At 41.1% G+C, this 24,210-nt stretch overlaps 1 protein-coding gene across 2 annotated transcripts in view; it reads left to right on the top strand.

The window, feature by feature from the left end:
* Positions 1-24,210, top strand: part of LOC146984756 (ERC protein 2-like) — a 147,142-nt gene that overhangs the window by 24,054 nt on the left and 98,878 nt on the right. For both annotated transcript variants that reach the window (XR_015036168.1, XM_085782166.1), the window contains exon 11: positions 11,363-11,530. Coding sequence is in view for 1 of the 2 variants with exons in the window: in XM_085782166.1 (XP_085638292.1) it covers positions 11,363-11,530 (168 nt within the window). In the remaining variant the exon portion in view is untranslated. The remainder of the gene's footprint in view (positions 1-11,362; positions 11,531-24,210) is intronic.

Raw genomic sequence — 24,210 nt, 5'->3', positions numbered from 1 at the left:
AGTGGAAAATTGTACATTGATGCAGCATGGTGTGTTGTCATGTGTGTGGATGCACAGCAGGTTCAGAAAGAGGTTACCTACTCGAAAGCATATGAGATGTTTAAATATGCCGAAGCTCTCTTTAAAGAGCAGCTGACAGAAGCCCTGATGCACAACACAGCAGAGAGCAATAAGAGTGACTTCAGTCTCCCCAAGTGTCCACCCTCACTGTCTGCCAAAATGCTGGTTCAGGATCGTTTGACCTGCTAGCTTAATGTTAGCTTAGTGAGGCTTCACAGGATGATTTAGAGCCTACACACTTGTTCATGCACACAACTGAAATCAACACGATCGCCTCGACAGGGTAGATTATAAGTCATCGATACACCGCTTTCTGTATAAACTGTCCAAGAGAGGACTTCAGTTTAGATTCCGATAGTTACATTTAAAGCAGTTTATGTTTTACACAGATTAATATTATACCATTAAAATATATTGTTCTTGTTGGGGAACATTGTCGCTGTTAAATGATTTTCAGTAAATGTCTCTACCACAGCTGAAATGAGCACAATGCCAGATGGTGTCTGTGTGTGTGTGTGTGTGTGTCTCCTTTAATATGTGTGCGTGTGTGTTTATAGCAATGCTCCTGACTCTGGTCTCTGTAGCCTGTTTTCCTGTCACTTCTCATACAGTAGGTCACTGCAGTCCTGGTCACCTAAGACACACACAAATATATACACAAAAACACATACACTGTCACGGCTGATTACTCAACTCTCATTCCTGATCTGGAGTAGTTTTTTCCTGCAATTGAAGTGGCATTTCCCCCCACTTGGGAAAGGCTAAGGTTTCCTTGACTAAGTGGGCAAACCAGAGGATGGGTAAAGATACTGTGTATGCTTGAGGCCAGCCATGCTTCTGCATTCCTCTGCTGTCTGTCAGTCATTTGGTTAGAGAGGACAGTGATTCTCTCAGGAGCTCCCTTCTCACCTCATTCCTTCCATCCAGTCATTATTACTTCATCCCCCCTCAGCATTTTGTTTCAGCTTTCCCACATCCCATTTAAAATTCCCGTTGGTCCATCGTACTCCTCTCCATATACATGCATGTGTGTATGTGTGTGTGCGAGTGCCAGGTGGGTCTCATCATGAATGACAGTGATTGGTACAGTAGTCCACTCCCCCAGAGACAGACTGGTGTCTCCCAGACCTGAAGAGCAGCTTCATCTCACAGACACTTGTCTCTAAAAGCAATTCACATCGGGATGGGACTGAGAGGGGACTGGCTGCTGAACAGAGCAGGCACTGTGAGCGAGGGAATGAGAAAATGGAAGTGTATTTATTTGTCAGTCAAAGTTAAGGACAGCTACTAAATGGGTGTGATTGAATCTGTCTCCAGATAACTGGAAAATGTGGAAAATAATGAGTGTGTGCGTGCGTGCGTGTGTGTATGAGCATTGTTTGTCGGCGGGCCAGGTCAGTGGAAACTTAACCCTTTAATACAGTAGGTGTATGTGTCTTTCCTGTCCTGATCAGGACAATATGGGGCTGTAACTATACTCCAGCAGATCAGGTAACCTATCAGAGACCTTCCTGCATATTTAACCAGCCAGGAACAAAGGGACAGGCCACAACCCCAGTGGAAAAGGGGCTTACAGGTGCTTTGACTGTCTTTAGTTTTCTTTGAGCACATATTTTTGACTATGAGCCTTCGACTAAAGATGCCAAATTGGATTACGGGCCAATTTATTAGATTTAATAGCAGTGCCTAGATTTTACTGGGGGAAAAACACAACATGTTGTGGACTGAGAGCACAAAGTATTATGTAACCATGACAATATGAATCAAATTGAGTAAAAATTAAATGTGAGCATCCCACAGATTTAACAGAAAAAGAAAACCTAACTTAACTGCAGACGATATTGATAGTAATATTAAGTTTGTGTAAAAATATGCGTAGGAAAATGGGGATGTAGCCCATACACCAGAGGTATGCCGTGCACTATTAACCCTGGTAAGTTCACCTCACTAATTTGTGTAAAACTATGTTACAGAACTCCAGTAATTTATAAGTAATATGATGAGTAATGGAGTAACATATTTATCTGACTTAAACTGATATCTTAACGCAAATACTTTAAAAGGCAATTTATCATGGGTTTTGATGTTAATTCCTTCATAGAATAAGAAACTACCACATTTGTATAACTTGGCTCAACCCGAGACAACTTATCCCCTACTGAGGACAAGGTTGCTTTAATGTGATACAGTCCAAAGACAATAACAGTGAAGAGAACATGGAAGATTTCTTTATCATGAGAAAAACACTGATCATGCTCAGATGAGCTGAGTGAACCAGCTAATTAGCTGCAATACAGAGCTACAGTGGTGATAGAGAGGTGTTGTCCAGGGTAGAAACTCCAGGATAGAAACAGCAATCCAACAATAAAACTACTAATATTCATTAAGCAATGCTTAATACTTAATTTTGATTAAGCAGAAACAGTCTATGAATTAAACAGGTTATTCTGACTGAGTTTTGTGCATTCACTTTCCTGCAGCCTCCTTTTCAGCTGCAGCATAAAGTGTCTGGAGATTATCTCTCCAGACGCAGTTCATGTCAGTGGTTTAACCCATTCTGCATGGCCAAAATGTCGTTAATATTACTATTTATATGTTCTTTATTGGCATAAAAAGGGGAATATATGGCCTGCAGTACTACCTTTTATGTGGAAAATATCTCGGAGCCATAGCCACAAGTCTGAACCAATTCTATGTCAACAGCTTTGAATAATTTCTTTGCGTTTTTTGTGTGACCTTCCATTACTATCTCTGCTGTCTTGTTTAGTCTCTTACTTTCACTCCTGGAGTGTTACATAACCTGGGTTTTTGGATGCAGAAAATCAAATCCTGTTGTATTTAATGTCTTTGTCAGCAATTACTTGTGGTTTTCATTTTCGTGATGGTCAATAAGCTTTGATTTACATATCCAGAATTGGAGCCGCACATTGTGCAGGTGGCCACTTACAGACGCAGGGGAACTCCAGGCCTGAAGTAGACTCAAGGTGCTTAAGTCAAAGTCTGAATCAGCCAGGCACATAAATAACACGGCCATATAATTTGATATTTTGTTCCAGCAGAATGCCAGCACAAGTGTTAGAAGCAGCACGCCTTTAATGCGCATTTTGTGATGTGGCAACAAGTCTGTATTTGCAGAGAACACAGTCTGTAGTATTTCAATTTAGGTTTCTCAGATGTGACCTCAAATATCTTGTGTTCTCTTTCATCACTGGCGTTCACGGGGTGTCTGCCAGCAGACCTCCACTGAGTTTTGATTCTGAGGTTGAGGTGTAATGACTCGAAGAAGATATAAATGATTCAAAAATGACTTGCTAACATCAACTGTGGCGACGGTGATGAATATGGAAAACAAGAGGAAAATAAAAAAAAGAATCTGGAGTGGGAGAGGGAAAGACTCAGGGAGAGATGGAGCAATAGGAGGAAGTGGGAAGTGAGATAATAGAGTTTCTTGATGGATGTAAAATGCTGTGGGCTTTTGTCAGTGAGCGATGCGGTGGTACGGTGTGCTACGGTCTCTGCTGGACTATTATTGTTGATCTTTCCTTGTTCTCTTCGCTGATTGATGGTTCACATAGGTAGTGAGGCGGAGAAAAGATGTGGTCTCAACGTGGTTACACTCCACCCTGGATTCTCCCCCTGCTGTGTTCTCTCTCTCAGTCTTTTTCTGCCTCATTCCATTTTGCTATTTTCTCTTTTTTATACGATCAGCCTCCATCTACCCTCTCTCCCACATTTTGTCGCCTACTGCTCTTTTTAATGTCCATTCTCCTCCCACATCGGTTGTTACAACTACAATAGAGGGCGAATAACAGATTAAAGGGAGGTGAGAACTTGATGAACTCTCCGAAGGGGACAGTGAGGTTGTTGGCTTTTAAGTGAATTGGAAACAGTTCTTGTTTTAGGCTGACCACTAATTGTCAACTTCGCATTTCAAACCCTGGACCTGTTGTGATGAGTCTCAACCACCACAGACCAGTTTTAATATGACCTCATCTGAACTTGACTGACCATGGTCACTATTCTCAGACCCAACAGCATGCTCATGGGTTCCTGGGGTGGTGCGGTTTGGGATGCAGTGTGAGTAGCAAAGCGTCGGGGCCCCCCAGAACAAATACGGGACGGTCCAAAATAAAGCCCCCGCGAGTTCTTCAGAGGCCATGTGGAAAAGTCATAAAGTGGAGTTATAGGGGTCAATAGGGGGATGAGATATTTAATGGTTTACACAGGGAACGAGGTAAATATGTGCACGACTGAAGGAGCCGACAAACAAGTGTTGCACGAGAAAGGTGCTTACGCCTTTGGACATGAAAACACACATTAATGTTGTCGTGCAAACACACACACCCCATTATGCAGTGCAGCTGATGCGTTAAATTGGAGGACATCTGAGGCAAATGTCATTTGTGCGATGATTCATTCCACATGAAGGTCTTGGGAATTGTGTGTGTGTCCTTCCTTACATTTTCTCATGTTTTCTATTTTTGTACTTTTTGAAACTAAACAAAAACACACATAAAGACAGTACTGAGGGTTTGGCTGTCAGTCAGCAGCTGGTTAACCAGAAGGCAGCGAGGTGCTGATAGAAACAGCCAGAGACAATATGCTGCTTTGTTTTTATTCTGACCTCCTCTTCTTCAGGGTCACTCTGCTTTATTCAGACCACTTAACCTCTAATTTCATACACATACAGACACATGCACAGGCAGACATGAGAAGATACACTGAACAAACAGGCAGCGCCACAAGAAAACAGTCACTCCCACACTCCCACAAATATAAAAGTTTGAGCATTGAGAAAGTTTCTAATTAGACTGATGGAACCCAAGAAAAGCACCCTCTCCTCTCCTCTCCTCTCCTCTCCTCTCCTCTCCTCTCCTCTCCTCTCCTCTCCTCTCCTCTCCTCTCCTCTCCTCTCCTCTCCTCAGAGTGTTTTACACATACTAGCAGACTAACAGACCAATCAAATGAAGAGGTGGTTTCACTCATTGATCAAGCATAAATTAAGAAGATTTCAGACACCTAGACTGTGCTGTTCTCCACATGTTTGCCAGAGTGACTGTTCGGTGCGATTTGACAGGAAATGGATTCCCTGGAAACAGGATGTAGCAACTGGCATGTGGTGCTGGAAATGATCAGGAAAAATAATCAAAGAAGGAGAAGTGTTTATGAGGTGGAACGCCTGCAGCGCCTCTTCCTTTAAATGTGTGTTGTGAATGTGGGTGTTTGTGTGTATGTGTGTGTGTGTGTGTGTGTGTGTGTGTCTCTCTCTGCTGGAGAATGTAATGATGATGGATGGAGGCAAAGAAAGGGATTGAGGCAGCTGTGTGCGGTGAGGGTGAGTGTGATAGCACTCAGGGTGAGTCCCCTACATTTTCTGTGTCAAAGATTCATCCACTGCTGTGACACCGAAATCATGTAGTAATGGACTTTTATGCTTTGGCAGAAAACATTCATTCATTCTGTTCACAAAGATCCTTTTGTCAGTGAATCCTGGGAGTTCTCTGTCTGTATGTGTCCTTGTCTTTTTTTTTCACATCTGTGCTTTCCCATGTTGTCTCTGTAGCCTGTGGGCAGACAGCTGTGTTGCCATGGTTTTATCAACAGATGTTGCGGTACACAATGAGACTGTGCCCCACTCCTCCACCCTGCAGCCCCTGCTGTGAGGCAGTTTACATCCGCTTATTATCCCAAGCTGGCCCTGAGGTGATCTGTCTATTATACCATTCGTGATCAGAGCTCTGACTGTTGCCTTATCCCTGGCTTTGATGACACACCTCAAATGACACCCAGCCTAAACCCCCAGAACAGAATACGTCCCTCATTTCCGCGCAGATCATCCCCAGTGTCGTCATGTCTGGCGTGGCCCGCTCAGGTGGAGAGGAAATCTTCTGTTTGCGTGCATGTGCTTGTTAGTACAGTATGAATGTATGTGTGTGTGTGCGTGTGTGTGTGTGAGATCAGAGAGAATCCAGAAACAGTGCAGGGTCTTGTTGAAGCCCTTGTTCACAGTTCCTCTGTGAAGGGATTCATTCGCATTTGACACTGCAGCTTCCACCTGCACCTGTATGCATGAATGGCCTCATGCGAAAAATATTGGTCTTAAGGTTTTCTAACCTCACAACCTTCAACAGTGACCTCCTGAAATCTACACAAAGTTTCTATTGCCTCATCAGGAAACTATGGATCATTTAACACCACTGCTTCTCACATCTGTATAAGTTAAAGAGACCCACAGTCAGGTTCTCCTACACCATCTGTGAGGCCATACAGTATATATACTGTTAACGGGTTGCCTTTTATGAAGCTGGACAGGCCATTTAAAAAAATAAAATTCACCTTTCACCAATCTTTAATAATGCAAACATTAGTCTGAGTGGAAGCAAAACCAATACCAATTGGCAGTTTGAACCCAGGAGTCCACATTCATTCCCTTCCTTCTTCATCATTTGAGAGAGCGTGCTGGTTTCTCTTTGATGCGTACATTTCACCCAAAAGAGATATTTGACTGATTATAGCTGGTATGGGAGACTCTCTGGTGGTCTCACATCATCTTGAAATGAAATAGCCTTCCTTCTTGCAGTGATACAATCCAGACTTGGCCACATTAATGGCTAGACAAACATGAATTAGTTGAATATTATGTCATAAATTTAGATGATTAATTTCACAGTACAGGCCTTTAAATAAATTAAGTCTAACGACAGCCCTTTGCTGTATTTACACTGGCTGGTTGGATGTCATACAGCTCGAGAAGTGAATGGCTCACACAGCTGTGTGTAGTGCACCACAGCAGCCCGAACCTATCCCAGTTCAGACGCCAGATACACTCCAGTCGACTCACTCTTGGGATTTAAAAACTTTTATGGTGGTGCTGTCAGCTGAAGTGACATACAAACGTCTTTTTTAAACACCAGCACAAAATATGAGTACAGCTCGTGTGTGTGTGTGTGTGTGTGTGTGCTTTAGGGAGGATAGGGAGGATTTGAGATCATATTAGGAATGTTTTCTTGATCAACCTACAACTCTACTTGCAATATTGGACTCCCAGGTGGGTGAGCGAGAGTACAACTGTTAGTATGCAAGTGTTGGTGCGTCCCCAGGCCTTTGCTGTGGTCTCTGCATCAGCTCTGGTTCTGCCGTTTTGACTCTGCGGTCTCCTCATATAATCTATGTGTTGTTTATTGCGGACCCAAGCTGACGCTGGGACTGATACCTTTGCAGATTCGCCTGCCAGAAAAACTTTTATGATGAAATGTGAGGCAGGAAAAAGGGAGGTGAGGACAAACAGAGAAGCTGTTTTCTTTAAGCCTCTGTTTTACTTTTCTAACCAGTGTCCAGAATCCACATTTGGCTGTCATTGCAAGCATGAGAGAGGAAGTCAGGGAGAATGAGTGTGAGAATGAGGGAGTTTGTACATTTGTGTGGATGCTTGCATGTTTAATTGCAGGGTACGGTACATGCATTTGCAAAAAAAACAGTTTAACAAATACATACATATGTGCATGCACACTGTAGAGTGGTTTTTAGTTTGTGACTTTCTTTGTTTAACTAAATACCACATGTTGCCACGAATTAATAGTTTTGTAACCACAGAATCTTGAAAACATATCAAGGTCATTTTTTAAAATGATATGGTGCTGAGTGAGGAGCTGGAAAGCTTAAGTGAGGTTATGGGGGAAGATAGGGTGATAGAGATGTGTTTTTAATTCATCTATTCGGAGGAACGCCTCATTGCAATTGCCAAAGACCTTTTTTAGATTTTAAATGGGGCAAAACTGGGCTGCAGCCGCCCATCCACTTCTCTCTCCCATCCTTATCTTCCTGCCTCTCTCTCTCTCTCCCTCTCTCTCTCATGTTCATGACAAAGCTGTGATTACAAAACAGAATGTAGTCCCTAGTGTCCAACTGTGGGTGTAGAACGAGTACCGGGTTGTCCTGGAGACGGTACGATTTCTACTTCGAATGTTATCTCTCGTATGGAAATACAAATCCTCACAGAAATGCACAAACCTACAACAACGTCATTGCTGGGAAATGTGGGCCTGTCCCAAAGACAACCTGGCTTGAGTACGTGAGGGATTTCTCACACGGACACATCACTTTGTCTCGCCACAGGACTCGCGCCTTTTAACAGCAGCAGGAAAACTCCTGGAGGGTTGGAGCATGGCTGGAGGGATGGAGCTGTTGAAAGAGAGGTAGAGAGAGGTTGTTGTTAGAAGATGACATTTAGAAGAAGGGAAAGAGGATGAAAAGGAAAATTGGAGAGGAAATTGAAGGAGAAGAGAGAGGTTAATCACCGTGACTTGTTAGCTGTCTATCATCTCGGTGTGTTTGCCAGCTGATACAGTATTCCCTGTAACGGACCTGATGATGGAGACGTAGCTTTAGCCAGTGGAGGAGCAGCACGCCAGGGGTGTTAATATGCTCCGGCCAAATGATCTGTTAAGAATTCCCATCATCCCCATCCACCGTCTTTCACTCTTTCATTTATCTCTCCTCGAGCTTTCACCCTTTCTCCTCTCCATCCTTTCATCCCTCACTCCTCATCTATCCTCCTCTCTCCTTGTTTTTTGTGCGCTGCGTCTGGCAGCAATGAGTGCTTTAAGAGGGTATTAGCGGGGCGTCTGTACTGTAATATCACAGCTTAGCGGGCCAGTGCAGGTGAGACAGCAGGGATTTCCTGTTAGGCCTCTCTGCTACATTCTTGCTAAATTGCTCCTTGCCAGGTGGGGTTATAGACGGGAGGGGGAGAGGAGGGGTCCCTCTTCCTCTGTCTCATACACACAGTGACAAACACACATGCACACACACAGTCCAGTGGCAGCACATGGGCATCGGCGCAGGATAATGTGCGGGTAGTACCAATGTACTGTATGTACAAAGGATTAGCGGTGTCACTAGTGTGCGCTTGTGTGTGTTCCAGTCGGTGTGGAGCGGTGGAGGACAGAGCAGGGCTCAGTATTAGACTCTGGTTGTCTGCCAGAGAAGCAATATGAGATAAATACTTCACCATCTTACACCTGGAGGTCCTGGACTGCTTTTAATGCTGCTACTTGAGAGGAGGCCTGTGCCTTTCTGAAGGCCTGCATGGTGCACTCTCATTTTACATACACACACACACGCAAGCAGGTAGGCACTAAGTGTGGTCCACCGCAGCTGTTTTCTAGTAATTAGTGCTACATACTTTTTTCCATTATTTGTTTTTGCTCCTCAGTTACTGAAACAGAAATTCAGCAGCGTAAACATGCTCTGTGCCCCACATGTAATCCTGCTATCAATTAATTAATAAAAAGTATTCCATGAATAGATTTTCTGCATTTGTGGAATTTGTTTTCATATTAACAGATTAAACTTTCACGCCCAGATTGTAACTCTGCCCATGTAAATAATAATAAGACAATGCCACCTCCATACACACTAAGCAAGAAAGAGTGAGAGAAGCCATCCTTAACTTCTACACTGAAATAACTAAGCTGATCCAAACAGAATGTAAATAACTGCAGAATTAGGTAAAATTGCTCTAAAAAGAGCTGAGAGTTTTGGGTGCTGGGGTTAGAACTAGTGTAAGTGTAAGAAAAAGCAACATAAACTGATACAAACACATAAGGAATGGTGTCACTCATTGCTGTTTTATTGAAGTAAAATGACTGTGTACAGTGTACTCTGAGTAGATATGTTACTAACTTTAAAACCTGTGGTTATAATCTGGTGATAATAAGTATGTGTGATAAAGCTATTAAAGGGCATCTTTAGGCTGCCAAGTGAATCGGTCTCGGGTGACAACAGCACCAAGAGCAAACAGTTATGTCCAGTCAGGCACTTAATGTGCATATATCTCATAATCGCAAACACATACACAGTTGGCACTTTATTAGAAACCTCTTGCTAAAACGTATGCAGCTAGCCAGCTAGTCTTGTATTAAATCCTCCCTCATTAAAGTTGTAATGTTCAATTTGTACTAAAATGGTTTTAGACAGTCAATTTAACTGTATAAGGATGTAGTGTGTAGAACTGTTGATCTGTATTACATTATACAGTGGAGTTTGTGTTATTTTGCCTACCATGACATTGATATAAATGGGGGTGGACTAAATAATTGTAACACTTGGACGCCACAGCAGCAGTACTTAGGTAGCAGTAATTTTGTGTTGGAATATCGGTGCAGTACTTATGTACTTAGTTACTTTGTGTCAGTGGCCCGGACTCACACTCTGTCAGTGTTAAGTGCTCTCGCACCGTCCCAAGTGTCCAAGTAACACTTGTTAAAACAACTGTTAACAAGCCTGCCCTTACTGCTTCCCTTTACCTAAGTATGTGTGTGTGTCTCTTGAATTCATATAAAAAACACATGCACATCTTAAAAATTAGGTTCAAATGGGTTCACTCATTGTGCAATGGCAAAAAAGCGCTGGAAATGTAATCAGGTGTTGAAGAGCAACAGAGGAGCACATAGTCTGTTCTTGACAGCCAGCTGAGTGTGTGTACGTATGTCTGTGCGCATACAGTATGTGTGTGTGTATGTGACTGTAGGCGGTGCAGCAGAACACTGATATATGTCCAATAAGAAGTTCTGGAGTGAGCTCAGATATCACTCATCTCTCACTGTGCACAGCCAGATATGGAGGATTTTTAATGTGTGAGTGTGAAGTGTGTGAGCAGTCTGATCTGTGGCAGCGCTGGCCCAATCATACAACACTCTCAATAACAAACGATGGGATGGGCTCCAGGCTCCGTCTCTCTCTCTCTCTCTCTCTCTCTCTCTCTCTCTCTCTCTCTCTCTCTCTCTCTCTCTCTCTCTCTCTCACTCACACTCACACACACACACACACACATTTTTACGGCATCAGTCCACAGTGGTTCATATTATAGACATTAGGTCAAAGCTGAACTTTTACTACTTCCAAATGTCAACAGTAAATGTGTTGAGCCATGTCAGTTCCAGGACTGAATAATAACATATGGGCCACCTGACTGAGAACTGGAAAGAAAATGCTGCTTTTTTAAATCTCTTTTGTGTATTTCTTTGTATATTTTAAAGTGTTTCTCTTTTTCATGGTCTACTTCCTTCTAAAACATCTAATACAAATTACTTTACTCACATGTGCTTGTATGTCCATCTGCATGTTTAGATGAAACTATGAAAAGTGGGCTATTCAGTACATCACCCACTCATGACTCCTATTTCACATTTTCTCATTATGCCACCATGTGTATAAGCTTCATACCACTCCGCATCTGAATACATGCCAGTGTAACTCTCTGTTGACTTCTTATCTGCCCTCTTCTTTTGTTCTATTCTAGGTTGATGCTTTGAGGGTGCGTCTGGAAGAGAAGGAGCAGTTCCTGACCAAGAAGACCAAGCAGCTTCAGGACCTGACTGACGAAAAGAGCACACTAACAGGAGAGATCAGAGACATGAAGGACATGCTGGACGTCAAGGAAAGGAAGGTCAATGTTCTGCAGAAGAAGGTACGTGAACCCAACATCATACAGTTTCTGTGAGTGTTGCAGCCACTACAGCCACGCCTAAAGTACATAGAAAAGAAATTCCTTCTAAGTTGGTTTAAAGTTATGGTTGGTAATCATGTTCGGAAACACTTTTTGTTATACTGGGTGAAACGGTCCTTCTATCCTGAGAGTAGTCAATACATTATGTATTCAGAAAAAGGAACGAAAATAATCAGACCTCTGTGGCAGCTGCAGGACTGACAAAACTCTGACCAATCCATGCTTTTCACTCCGAAAAGGAAAAACCAATCAGGTGCCTTCATGTCTAGTTCTGCCTACGCCCAATCAAGCTGCCGTCTCTCTCCCTCTCTCCCTCCTCTCGTGTAGACATAGGTGAAGACTAGAGTCTTTACCTACGTCTGTGGAAAAGCCACACTCCAGTCTGGTGGGTGGCAATGTGGCTCTGGCAATGCGCGTTGGTTGTCTTCACCTACGTCCGTGGAAAGGTGAAGGCGTGGCTTCAGAGAAAAGTCTGAGGAAAGGGGCTAGGACTTTTGGCTTGTGTATTTTCAAAATGTGGCCTGCTAGAAACGTTTTTCCAGAATCTCCATCCCTACCTTTAATTCCTTTTAAAGGGAAGTGTGACATTGGAAGAATTAATTTGATTGTTTCATTGAGAGGTTAGATCATTCACCAATTCAACATCCTGGAACAGTGCAGCTTCATCCTCACTGCTTTCTCAGACTCACATTTTCAAGATGACAGAAAAAAAACAAACTACAAATAAATGCTATGTTGCTCTGCGTGAGCTTTTATATACAAATATGCATGCAATTAACTAAATATGCAGTTAATGGAATTAATATATATTTTATATATTATTTACCCCAATTAAAAAGTGTAGAGAACTACAAATCTTTCAGGTAGTGTAGTAGTTTCTGTCTGTACTTCCCCTCTCGCTCTCTACATTTTCCAGGCAAAACTATTGTTCAGTGAGAGTGAGAGTTTTCATATTTGATAATTGACAGATGTGTTGACTGTCACCACATCAGGTAACTTTCCCTTTTTAATCATCCATATTGGCAATTCATTCTCTCTAGTGGTTGTGGTCACGCGATCATGTCACTGGCAGTGCGGATAAATGGATTACACTGTTTTTTTTAATATGGAATGTGTATGCAGTGCGATCTACTGCTCATAGTATACTCTCTCTCTCTCTCACACACATACACACACATGCACACACACACAAAGACTGGCATGTCTCAGAGGCCTTAATGACTTTTATAAGGTTAGCTATTTAGACGGGGCCTGTGGCCACCTGTGGTGTACATGTTGGCAATTCCTCTGTAGACCAATTACACACACATAAAGGTCCCCTCTCAACTTCCTTGTTTCCTCTCATGTCCTCAAATTAGATCTCCCTCTCTCTCCTCCCACCCTCCCCCTTGCTGAGTTTAATGAAAAAGGGCTCTAAAGGTCAAATGCAGTGCCATCAATCTGTGTGAGTGCATGTGTGTGTGCGTGAATATGTTCAAATACATTTTTATGTTTATATAACCCCCAGGTGTTTTTGTGTGAGAAGTTAAAAAGATGACCTTTGTGTGCACCCTATACTGTGCCATACTCCCCTTGGTCTAACCTATAGCTTTTTTTATTGAAGGCACTTAATAAGCCTGTTTGTAGCTGATAAATGGAGCTATTCTGCTTGCTGACATCTCATTCACCATGGTAGATCCATTTTTAGAAATAAAATGCTATTACTGTACCTCCTACGGTATTTAGCAGGGTTTGGTTGGCCTGTTGTAGATTACATTACAAAGTTAAAAAGTAATCATTTGTGTAATTTAATTTTTTATTTTTTTTTTCAATTTGTGTCCAGTCGAGCTGTGTAACTGTAATCCTCTTTTATGAGATTACTTTGGATGATGGATCTGCTGTTTTGTTTGTGCTGTTGTTGTTGTGGTGATGGTTGATTTCCCAGTTTTTGCCTTCATTGCAATTTGTTTGTCTGTGGCTTCGCAGAAGGTTTCCCTCTTCTTCCATTTCCCCTTTTCTCCTCTTTTTCCCTCCATGCATTTATGACACATTCTCACTCTTCAATTTTCAAAACCTTCTTGATAGTCATTTCATCACACCAAAATCTATTTAAGTGAAACAGCACACCTCGGAAAATGGTCAGCAGTGAAATGAAGCATGTGTTACTGAAACATATGTATGCATTTCTTATTGTGACTCTGGTTCGTACATGTGCTAATGTAAAATTGCAGAAGTTATATTTGAATGAATAAACAGACAAGTATTTTACAATGTGAACCAACAGGTGTTTCACTCCATTAGCCACACTGTGTACAGTGACTGAAATCTGATTGGTTTTCCAAGCTTCCTATTTCCCAGCAGTCCCTGGGGGCTATAACTTACAGTGGTGTGTCCCGGGGGAAAGGCAGGAGTGGAGCTAAGAGTCAGAGCTGGTTTCCTCTCTGGGCTTCAGACTCTCTAAGTTATTGCTGGCTTATTGTAAAATACACTGACAAGCTCTGGGTGTGTTTGAAGTCATCACAGGATCATGTATTAAGTTCTCCTGAGACACAAATCTAAATACCAATGATGTATTTTTTGACTAGCAGGTGATGGCTTGTTCTTCAGCCTGATCCTACATCCAGCAAATCATCTGTGCTGAGCAACATCTGAATGTAGTATCTTAAGAGATCAGTTAGGGGGCAACAGAGGAGGGATCCCTCACCCAGAACAGGCAGATGCAATAAATGTTGTATACAGACAAAAAAAAAACATTGAATATGAAATAAAGGGGGATTGTTCAGTCTGGTGGGCTGGTTCATAGGCAGGGAGGACATTTCATCTTACTCTAGTAAAGACCTTGAAACCCTCCCTAAATTTAGATTCTAAGAATTTATAAGAAAAAAAAAAAATCAGCATCCTGCTTTTATGGATATTATGATTTTTTATACTTCTAATGAAAAATATTTATTCACCTCTTTCTACATCATGACAACAGTCTGGTATTTAGTTTTCAGTTGACCATCAAATAGTTTGGCAGCAAAGTGAAGGTTTACATTGTATGTTCATTCACCTGAACTTTAAAGAAAACCTTCCACTGGTAGCTATATAAAGAAGAACTGCTAATTCAACAGAGGGGGAAGTGTGCCAATGCCAAAGAAACACAGTCACCTCATTCTGGTTTTCACAGAGTTGGAAAACCTGTTGCTCTGTACTGTAAAATGTGTGGTGATACTGTAGTGTTACTCTGCTTATAGGCAAGTATTTATGGGCATGTCACGTAATTATGGGCAGCATTTGAGTAAATAAACTCAATTCTTTGACTCATTGGAATATTATGGGTAAAATGACTGATTACTGAATTAAGAGATAAATAACATAAATTCACAGCACTAAATAAGTACTAAATAATGATAAATATAGGAAACAGAACTAACTGCAACTTGTACAGTACAGTTTTTACACTATATTTCACCATCAGTCAGAATCGCCATTGATTATTCAATTAGGGTTTTAACAAACATGTACCCTCCTGAAAGTAAAGGTCAAAAAGTTCCTGTAAAAATCATTGTGTTATAGTATGAATATGGATAGGCTACCATAAAACAAGTTGGAGTCTGTAAAACGTCTACTGGTATTTTATTTATATTTTAAGGGTTGTGTACTTACTTCAGTGCCATGTGAATTTCTCTTCTCAGTGACCGATCTTCAGAGCTCAAAGTACTGAAATTGCTTCTCTCTCTCTACTGTATAACCAACAACTGAGATACTTCCACTTGAATGTTCTAAAACTGTTTACATCACAATGGAGTGGGTTCTAAGTTCTGAATACATTACAGAACAAGCTGTTACCGAGAATATCTGCAGAGTACTTAAAGACAGACTTAAAAAAGCTTCATAAAAGTTACACAAGGTTCAAGAATAATGGTTATATTTCACATTAAAATAACTTGCATTTATTCCAGCACTGATGGGTTTAAAAAGCCATAAAGACATTGTGGAGCATTTTTTCCTACCCTTAATTTATTTTAGCAGGCTCCCTAATGAAGCTCAGATTTATTTCATTAATGCCCACTGCTATTTGTCTGTTTTTGCTAATTTCATCAGTACCGCCTTGTTTGGGGCTGTGTTTCATCTGCTTTATCTTGTACTGTAAATGGTAGCAAGTGAACATTAGTGTTGGCAGGAGCTGTGGAGGCCTGCAGCCACCTGCAACTTGAGATGATATTGGGATACAGATCTAGACTTATGTGTGATGACTGTTTAAATAAGGAAAATACAGTGTTGTTCACCTCTTAAGTTACACGATCTGGATTGTGCTTTAGCAAATCCATTTGTCGAGATGCTTTCAACAGTTTTCATAGATCCTCCTTCTTCAGTAGGCCGTTGTTCCAATAATAACAATAACACTGAGGTCTGTGGATTGCCCTGGGTAGGCAAGGCATTGTTTCGGTAAAGAGATGTAAAAAAAAAAAAAAATCAATGTTGGAAGCTCCTCAAATGGAATTCCATTCATCTCTATTATACTTGGGTAGCGCCAGAAAAAGTGGCCAAACAATACAAATTATCTATGGGTACCTCTAGGGGACAAAATATCCATCCATCCATTGGGCAGACCGCCTCTTTGTGCAGGGTAGGGTACGCCCAGGACAGGTCGCCAGTCTATCACATTATACCAACATACAGAGGCAAACAACAGTCACGCCCTCGCATTCACTTTGGGCGGAAGCTGGAGTAATGAGAAAATATGTTGGTGAACCAACCCTGTAATGTGATATTACTAATCATCCCGTGGTAATATTCAAAAGGAAATAGCTGTTTTGGTGACATTGCTCAAATGGAATTCAAAGCTTACATCAAAGTACAAAATACTGTGACACCTAGCCACTATTTAGAGAGCTACATACCCTTCTATTTACAAAGTACATCTCCTTTGTCAACTCTGTATATTCTGAAGCCACACTGTGTACTCTGACTTTCACTATGTGATTTGTTTTCCAAATTTTCAGTTTCCCAGCAGTTTTAGGAGGCAATATCTTACAGATTTGTATACAAGGGCAAAGACAGGAGTGTAGTTTGGAATCATAGTGTGTTTCCTTCCTGTTTTCAAACTGTATAAGTTATTGCATTCCAATTGTAAAAGACATAAAGTGACCAAGCCAGTTTAAAGTTTTCCCAGAGCAGGATAAAGCTGGTTTTCTACTGAAACTTATTGTTTCTAAATATCAAGGGTACATTTCCCACATTCAAAGGCCTTTATTTGAAATATAAAACTCACCTAGAGAACGTCAAAGCTGTGCTAAAGATCACTTGAAGAATGTGAATCAGTACAGAGACTTATAAAAAACATTTTTTGGCACCTTGCTGTGAAAAGGAACTGCTTTTATTTTCATGATAAAATAAGATGAGGTTTATCTTAGATCATTTCAAAGTCAATTGAGTGGCAGGCCACCTCATAAAATTATCAGCTCTGAATGAGTCAACCAAATACAGTTCATGGGACTATTAATCTCTTGTATATGTTCCCCTACTGATGAAGAGTCAATATCTATACCAGACCCGCTCCTTCTGGACAGCTTTGAGGGATGAAGATAATGATGCATCTGTGTTATCGCAACAAGCTTTTCATCTTATCTGCAAACAAGTTCAATTCCCCACCCAGAGTGTCAGTAGTGATGCCACAGGTCATGATGATGGAAGGTCAATCGGTGCGTGACAATGTGTTTCCGCCTGTGTGTGTGTGTGTGAGTGTGTGAGTGTGCCTGCAAAGACGCTATAGTCCCAGTCACAAGGAATTGACATCTGGAGGACTAAGAGCAAAAACAGTCTGTACCATGAGTGTGTGGATGTAATGTGAAAAGGAACGGAAGAAGCTGAAAAAATATTCAATGTAAATAGCAACAGGGAGTCTGTTTGATGTATCAGATTGTAGTTTGTGAATCTCCTCATGTTGCAGTTTTGTATTCCTTGACTAGTAAATCATGCATTTTCCCCTTTGAGGCATTTTTTTTCTTGAATTGTTTTCTTTACTGCTTTGACTTTTTATTTATTCTATTCTAATTTATAGATAGTGATTTAAAACCCGTGTCTTTTTTTCCCTTCATTTGTAAAATATTTTTTTCACCGTACTGTATATTTGAGGCATCAAACTTAATGTAGATACACGAACTTCAGTAAAACCACACTTTTCATCTGTTAGACATCCCTCACTTCTGAATAGTAAAGTGGCCTTTAGTTTTTAGTACAGTCGCCCTCAGAACGGCTGCAAATTCAGACAATAACATTAATTTGATGCAACAAAATTGTTTCCAGGGATCTTGTTCAATGCCCACTTGTGACATTTTTGTCCTGACCACCTTCATCCTTTTTCTTTTTTAAAAGTTATATCTTTCCTTGATTCCCAGAGAGAGAGAGATGATAGTATGGCACAAATGTATCGCACTCAGTTCACTATGGTTGGGAAGGGATTACACTCACTTTCCTAGAAACCTTTGGCCCCGACCCCCACCTCAACACTTGTGTCCATTGGAATCACTTACATTGTGTTGTATTTTCATGTATTGTGATTTGCAGTGTTGTATATGAAGATGTTTTCTTCAGTTGCATGGCTCTCGTGGCCACCGTACATTAGCCTTTCTTTTTCTTATAGCAAGTTGTACTTTAAATGCGAAAGAGGTAAATGTCACACAGACAGAAAGACCAGTACTAAGCACAGTGATCTCCACTATGACCTATTTTGAAATTAACAGTTCGGCATAGTGCAGTCATTGGTGCCCTAGTTTCAGTCTCAGGAGATTTTGAGGATTTTTATCTTTTCCTACAGGCCTCTTCATGGACAGTCACAAAGACTCATAGCATGGGACTATGATGCAATTGCTGTACTTTGAGCTCTACATTGATCCTAATAGTTAGAGGCTGAATTTAACTAAAAATAATGAGGAGCTGGTCTTTAAATGAAAATAGAAAAAGCATATGCTAGGTTTGTGCGGGCATTTTCGAATTTACGTATCACAACACAGAACAGTGGGAGCTCTGTTCAAGCCCTTGGTCTGCAAGACCATGACCAATGCATAATGATGGATTTATTTATTTATTTTTTCATTTTTGGTCCCTTTTTTTTTTTTTCTTCTTCTTCTTCTTTCGCTGGGGGGGTAGGGGTGTGGGAGGTACACACGCAGAGCCGGTTGTGGTGTGGTTTTGGCATACATGTGTTATTCATGTTCAAACATTGTGGTCATCTCAATCCATATTCATGCTTTTAAAAAGCCAGGCTGTGTGCATGGAAGTATAGTATCCCCTATCATGTTCCCTTCCTATAGCAACCACAGACAGGGAGATTCGGTTACGTCTGCTTGGGCCGTGCTGGTTCTATGTGTGTATGGCTGGATATGTGTGTGTCTGTACAGAAGGATGCCAGGTACACAAGAGTCTCTGTTAGTTGTGATAGTGTCAAGCAGGTCTCCATTAGACTTTCTCAGGGGATCCCGACTCTGCCTCAGTGCACCCTCTGCCAGACTCTTTCAGCACTTGCCCTGGCCTGGTGTCATCGCTGGCTCTGGCCCGGTGTCATCGGCACGGCTCCGTCTTTGATTGTGAGGAAGTGTAGAAAGAGAGAGAGAGAGCGAGTGATATAGGGGTAAATAGAGATGTTCCCTGGCCTTCTACATTTCCTCTCTTTCCTCTCCCCCGCTCAGCTCTCTCTCTCCGAGGAGCAATTGCTCGGCGGTCGGTCCATTTTTCATAATTTTATGAGGTTTCACTTTAGTTGAAATAACACTCCATTTTCATCCTCCTTGTTGAATAAATGGATGCATACCGTGTAATGACTGTTAATGTTGTATTAATTTGAGCACACTACTGTACCCGTGCAAGTTTCTGCTGACCTTGTTTTCCCAAAACAACCTTCAGTGCTCCTTTCTCTCTTTTCTCTCCCTCCTCCCTCATGTTTTACACACCGCCTTAAAACAACACTGGCACTGTTGAGTGTGATGCATATGGATAGCGAGGGGAAGTGCTTCATGTTGATAGAGAGGAAAATATTAGTCCAGCATTGGCATAGTGTTTGTGTGCTTGTGTGTGTCTGCGTGTATAGAGCCCTACTTGCTGCTTTTAGTGTGTCCAGATGTGTGTGAGAGACAATCTCTTCAACCTGTTTAAACTACTTCCCAAAAAAGATAAATCTCTGGTGACACACTATCGCAAGAGCTGGCCATCGAACCTCAGGACTTTAGTGTACTGATGGAAATGTATCCATAACATAAATAAAGCAAAAAAAGTTCAGCAAGTTAGGATCTTATGCTCTGTCAGATTCATATAATTTATTTTATTCTTTGGTCAGAATTTGTGTATTTTGCAACATGTTTCATTCAGACAAATTTATTGCACTGTTGCTTCAGTAAAAACAATATTATAAACAGATGCATAAAGAAGAATATATGTCATATTGTCTTAAATTAATAATTAGAACTTTTCAAAAAGAAAACATGTTTTCATTTGTCAAACTCTGTGATCACAAGTCACAGTTTCTAGAAGCTGAAGATGAAAAATTCATCATGTTCATTTTGCCAGGATGAATCCCCCCAAAAAAGGAAAAAAAAAAGTTTAATCTCAAACAGGACCAAGAAATAAAGACAAAGACAGTTTTCATTTTTGAGAGGCTAGAACAAACAAGGTTTTGTTTTTTTGCAAATTATTGCTACAATATTACTGCTGATATTATATATATATTATTCTTAATAATTTAATTTAATAATAATGATAATAATGATGATGATTCATAAGATTTGTATAGCCCTTTTCTAAGGCACTCAAAGATGCTTACATGAAGAATTTTCTAAAATGAAAAATGAGATAAAGTTTAACACCAAAATTATATGGCAAAGTTGCATAATTTCATTAATTAGACTTTTTATAAGGCCGTTCTGATAGCATTGTCATAAAAGAAAATTCATCACAAGATTAGCCAATTCCACTGGCTTCCTAAATGTGGAGTGCTCTGATAATTGAACCTTCCTTTATTAGGGTGTAAGACGACACATGAGTTATTAATCAGTGACACACATACCTTAGCTAGACAGAGTACAATGCAGGGTGTGCTGTACAGTATTCACAGGTGAGTGATTGTGTCTGCAACAGCTGTATTTCTTGGAGATTCTTCGATAACTCTTTACTGTATGAGTATGTTCCTGCGTGTGAGCGTGTGTGTGATCTTGATAGATCTGTGATGAGGCCACCAATGCCTTTCATCGTAATGGATTCCATCTGACCAATCACAGTGCAGAGACATTGCTACAGATAAGCCCGGTGGAGCTGGGGAGGTTCCGGTAAACAGCCTGTGATAGGCCCCCCTTGTATCCCCCTGTGCTCCTATCAGCAATCAGCCGGGGTTAATGGTGAGAGCCTGAGGCTGGCTGATTGGAGCCAGGCTACACATCAGTCAAGACAAACCCAGTGTTAGGCCATATGTCAGGCTACAGCTATTCAAGTCCGTCTTCAAGTCCGCGGCTGTTGTGCCTGACCACAACAGGCACGCAAGTGAAATTACACTTCAGTTCAAGAGATCAGAAATGTTTGATGGCTCTCTGACTTGATGAAGATCTTGGACTTGACTGTATCCTGATGATGACACAAGCCATAACTCAGACTGACCTGTTTTGACCTAACCTGTCAACAGTCCAGTGTTAGTATTTCACAATTCAAGATCTGAGACAGGCACCTCAGTCTCTGTCTAACCCTCATAGATGAAAGTGGGTCACAGTTTGACTCTTGATCTCCCAGTTGAACCATATGACTATATGCTGTATTTGACCTGTCTGACCAGATCTCTGTAAAGTGACGCTGCAGGAGCTACAGGTTAACACACAGCTGCTGTTGTACCTGCAGGGTGGCCTTTCTTTCTTTCTTTCTTTCTTTCTTTCTTTCTTTCTTTCTTTCTTTCTTTCTTTCTTTCTTTCTTTCTTTCTTTCTTTCTTTCTTTCTTTCTTTCTTTCTTTCTTTCTTCCTTTCTTTCTTTCTTTCTTTCTTTCTTTCCAGATCAAAGGGCTTCCATTCCCTCTCTCCAAAGAAGAGAAAAAGAAAAGAATTAATACTAATGGTGCTGGGAGCAGAGGAATAAAGCGTCAGGGTAATTACCCAGCAATCACTGCAGCATTCCGCAGCTGAGGGGGGCAGAGATAGGGTCTTGAGCCTAAAGAGCATGGACGTGGATCAACTTGGCCGGCACACACACAGACACACTCACACTCACGTACGGCCTAGCTTGCACAAGTGCAATCTGTCTTCATTGAACAGCTCCGGGTCTGTAGGAGTCTCCTCGGTCGACCAGGAGAGATCTCTGTGAAAACAATACCCGCTTCGTCTTTCTGGCTGCCTCTCTGTCATTTAATGTGTGCATGTCTGCATCCCTTTGCATGTTGTGTGTGTGTGAGTGTGTGTCGGGGTCTAATTGATATGTATGAATGCAGTGGAGGGTCTGTGTGTGTGAATGACTTTCTGGAGGAATGTGTGGGGAGAGGGGGAGGACGTCTGCTTGTCATGTGTGTAAGTGCTATATGCAGCCCCCATCGCCTGAAACCTGGCCCGACATTCATGATAATTATCGCAGTCTGATTGTGTGTGTGTGTGTATTTGAGTGTGTGTTTGTGTGTGTATTCCTCAGGGATCAGTACTGTATGTTCAGACTAAGCCACATGTTACAATGGATATACAGCATTAGAAGTGTGGATATGGTTTCCTGTTTGTGCATGTGTGTTCATATGTAAATATCTTTATGCACACACAGTCGGCCTCATTCATCAGGCTTCTTAAATATTTTTGTTTCAGTTATAAAGATTGATTAAAGGTTTTTGAAAGTTTGACTTTCCGGACATCGGAAAAAAACATCGAAACATTTTGTCCCCGAAACAAGGATGTGTCAGACCAGTTGTTTTCTTGGGGAATCTTTCACTTTCATTGATCAAAGGAGCGATTAAAAAGTCGTTTTGAGCAACATCTGTGCTCAGTTTGGTTGATTTCATATGATAGAAATTAATTTGCACAGCCTCAGGTGCATCTGTCGCTCACACACCCTCCTAATGTATCTCTATTTGTTAGTAAAACAGGCAAGAATCATATATCGTAAGCACTGATAATTACTTTTGAGGGAGTGTTTTTGTTGAGGGAGTATATGCAGGTAGAATAATTGTTAACGGGTTTGAATTTGCACAAAAAGTAATCTGTGAAGGACTGTTTTCACTTTAGTGACTCAGTGTAGCGTTTTTCCTGGTTACCGAGAGCAAAGGCCTTTGGAACAAAACACTCAGTGACCAGCTGAGATAGGCTGTGTTTTAATTTATGCAGAACAAGGCTGCACTGTGGTTTTAGCCCATATGCAAAGTAAAAATAATACAATAAACTTTTGCCTCCTAACCACCTTGCTCATGATGGCAGCTGCACTCATCTGTTTAGGAGATTTTATCTGGAATTCCTTGGCTCCCTCCTGCAGTTTTGTCTGCACGCAGATTTTTTTTTTTTTTTTTCATTTCAAGATTAATTTCATGCCGTTTTTGTTTCACTTCTTTCATGTTGCATTTTACAAGTGGAATTATTCCAATGTTATCTCTAAATAGTTGTTAAATTATAACCTCTTGTGACGAACAAAACCCCCAAAAAACAATATGTGTGTTTATTCTGGAGAATAGTATTTCGGTTTTACCTTTTCTAGGTGTATTTCACTTAATTTCTCACAATACAATTATCTTAGTGGGTGTTCTTTGTTATTTAATTCAGTTTTGGGGATTGTGTCATAATATACATTTATGATAAGGTAATGTGATGAAGGTAGTGTGATTTCACTTATGACTGGGATTTCTCACTGTGCGCACACTGTCAACCTCATGTATCTGAGCAAATGAAGGCAAAGTCTCTTTATTACAAATTCATGAATAGCGATTATTGAGGCTCATGATATGTATTCGTCCATGTTCTGTATGCTTGTTTCTCTGGATGCAAAATGTCTGCCGATATTTGTATATGTTTATGTGTCTGTGCGTCTGCATTCATATAAGAGTGTGTGTGTTGCTGATGGACACAGAGCACCTTTGTATTTCTTGACAGGCACTGGTGGTTAGGAGAAAAATGAATGTTGGGGCAATGGGGAGGAAGTTGCTGTGAGAGTCACAGGCCTCAGTCGTAATCGGAGTGAAACCCATAGAAAACTCTGTCTCTTTCGCTTGCTCCCAGTTCTACTTGGACAGATCTTTTTTTTTTTTTTTTCCTTGGCTGTAGGATAGTCAAAGATCTGCCTGTTTGGCTTGTCAGCACTGGATCCTACCACTGCATGGTTGTTTTTGGTTTGGTACTAGAGAACAGCGCAGCAGATTCAGACAGACTGACAGACATGCAGGCAAACAGTGGCACAACACATGTTCTTGTGCAATTGTGCCCAGCCCTCTTCTGCAGGCAAGTTTTGGCCAACAGATCAAAGCAGATCAAAAAGCCTTTATTTAATTCCTTAATTGGAGAGAAAAATTTTGCAACTCTTTCACTCTTTGACGTACACTGTAAACTTCTGAGGAGGGGAAAAAATTAAAAACCTTTTCCCTGACAGAAATAAAGAACAACTCCTATTTTTGCTCATTTAGAAAAGTGTGGATGATTTCAGAACCTGAGCGCCGTACTTTTTGACCCTCCCTTTCGCTTCCTCC

Source organism: Trachurus japonicus, chromosome 7, assembly GCF_045865225.1.
Source record: "Trachurus japonicus isolate A0001 chromosome 7, Traja_1.0".
Classification (NCBI taxonomy): Eukaryota; Metazoa; Chordata; class Actinopteri; order Carangiformes; family Carangidae; genus Trachurus; species Trachurus japonicus.
This window is presented reverse-complemented; position numbering and strand designations above follow the sequence as displayed.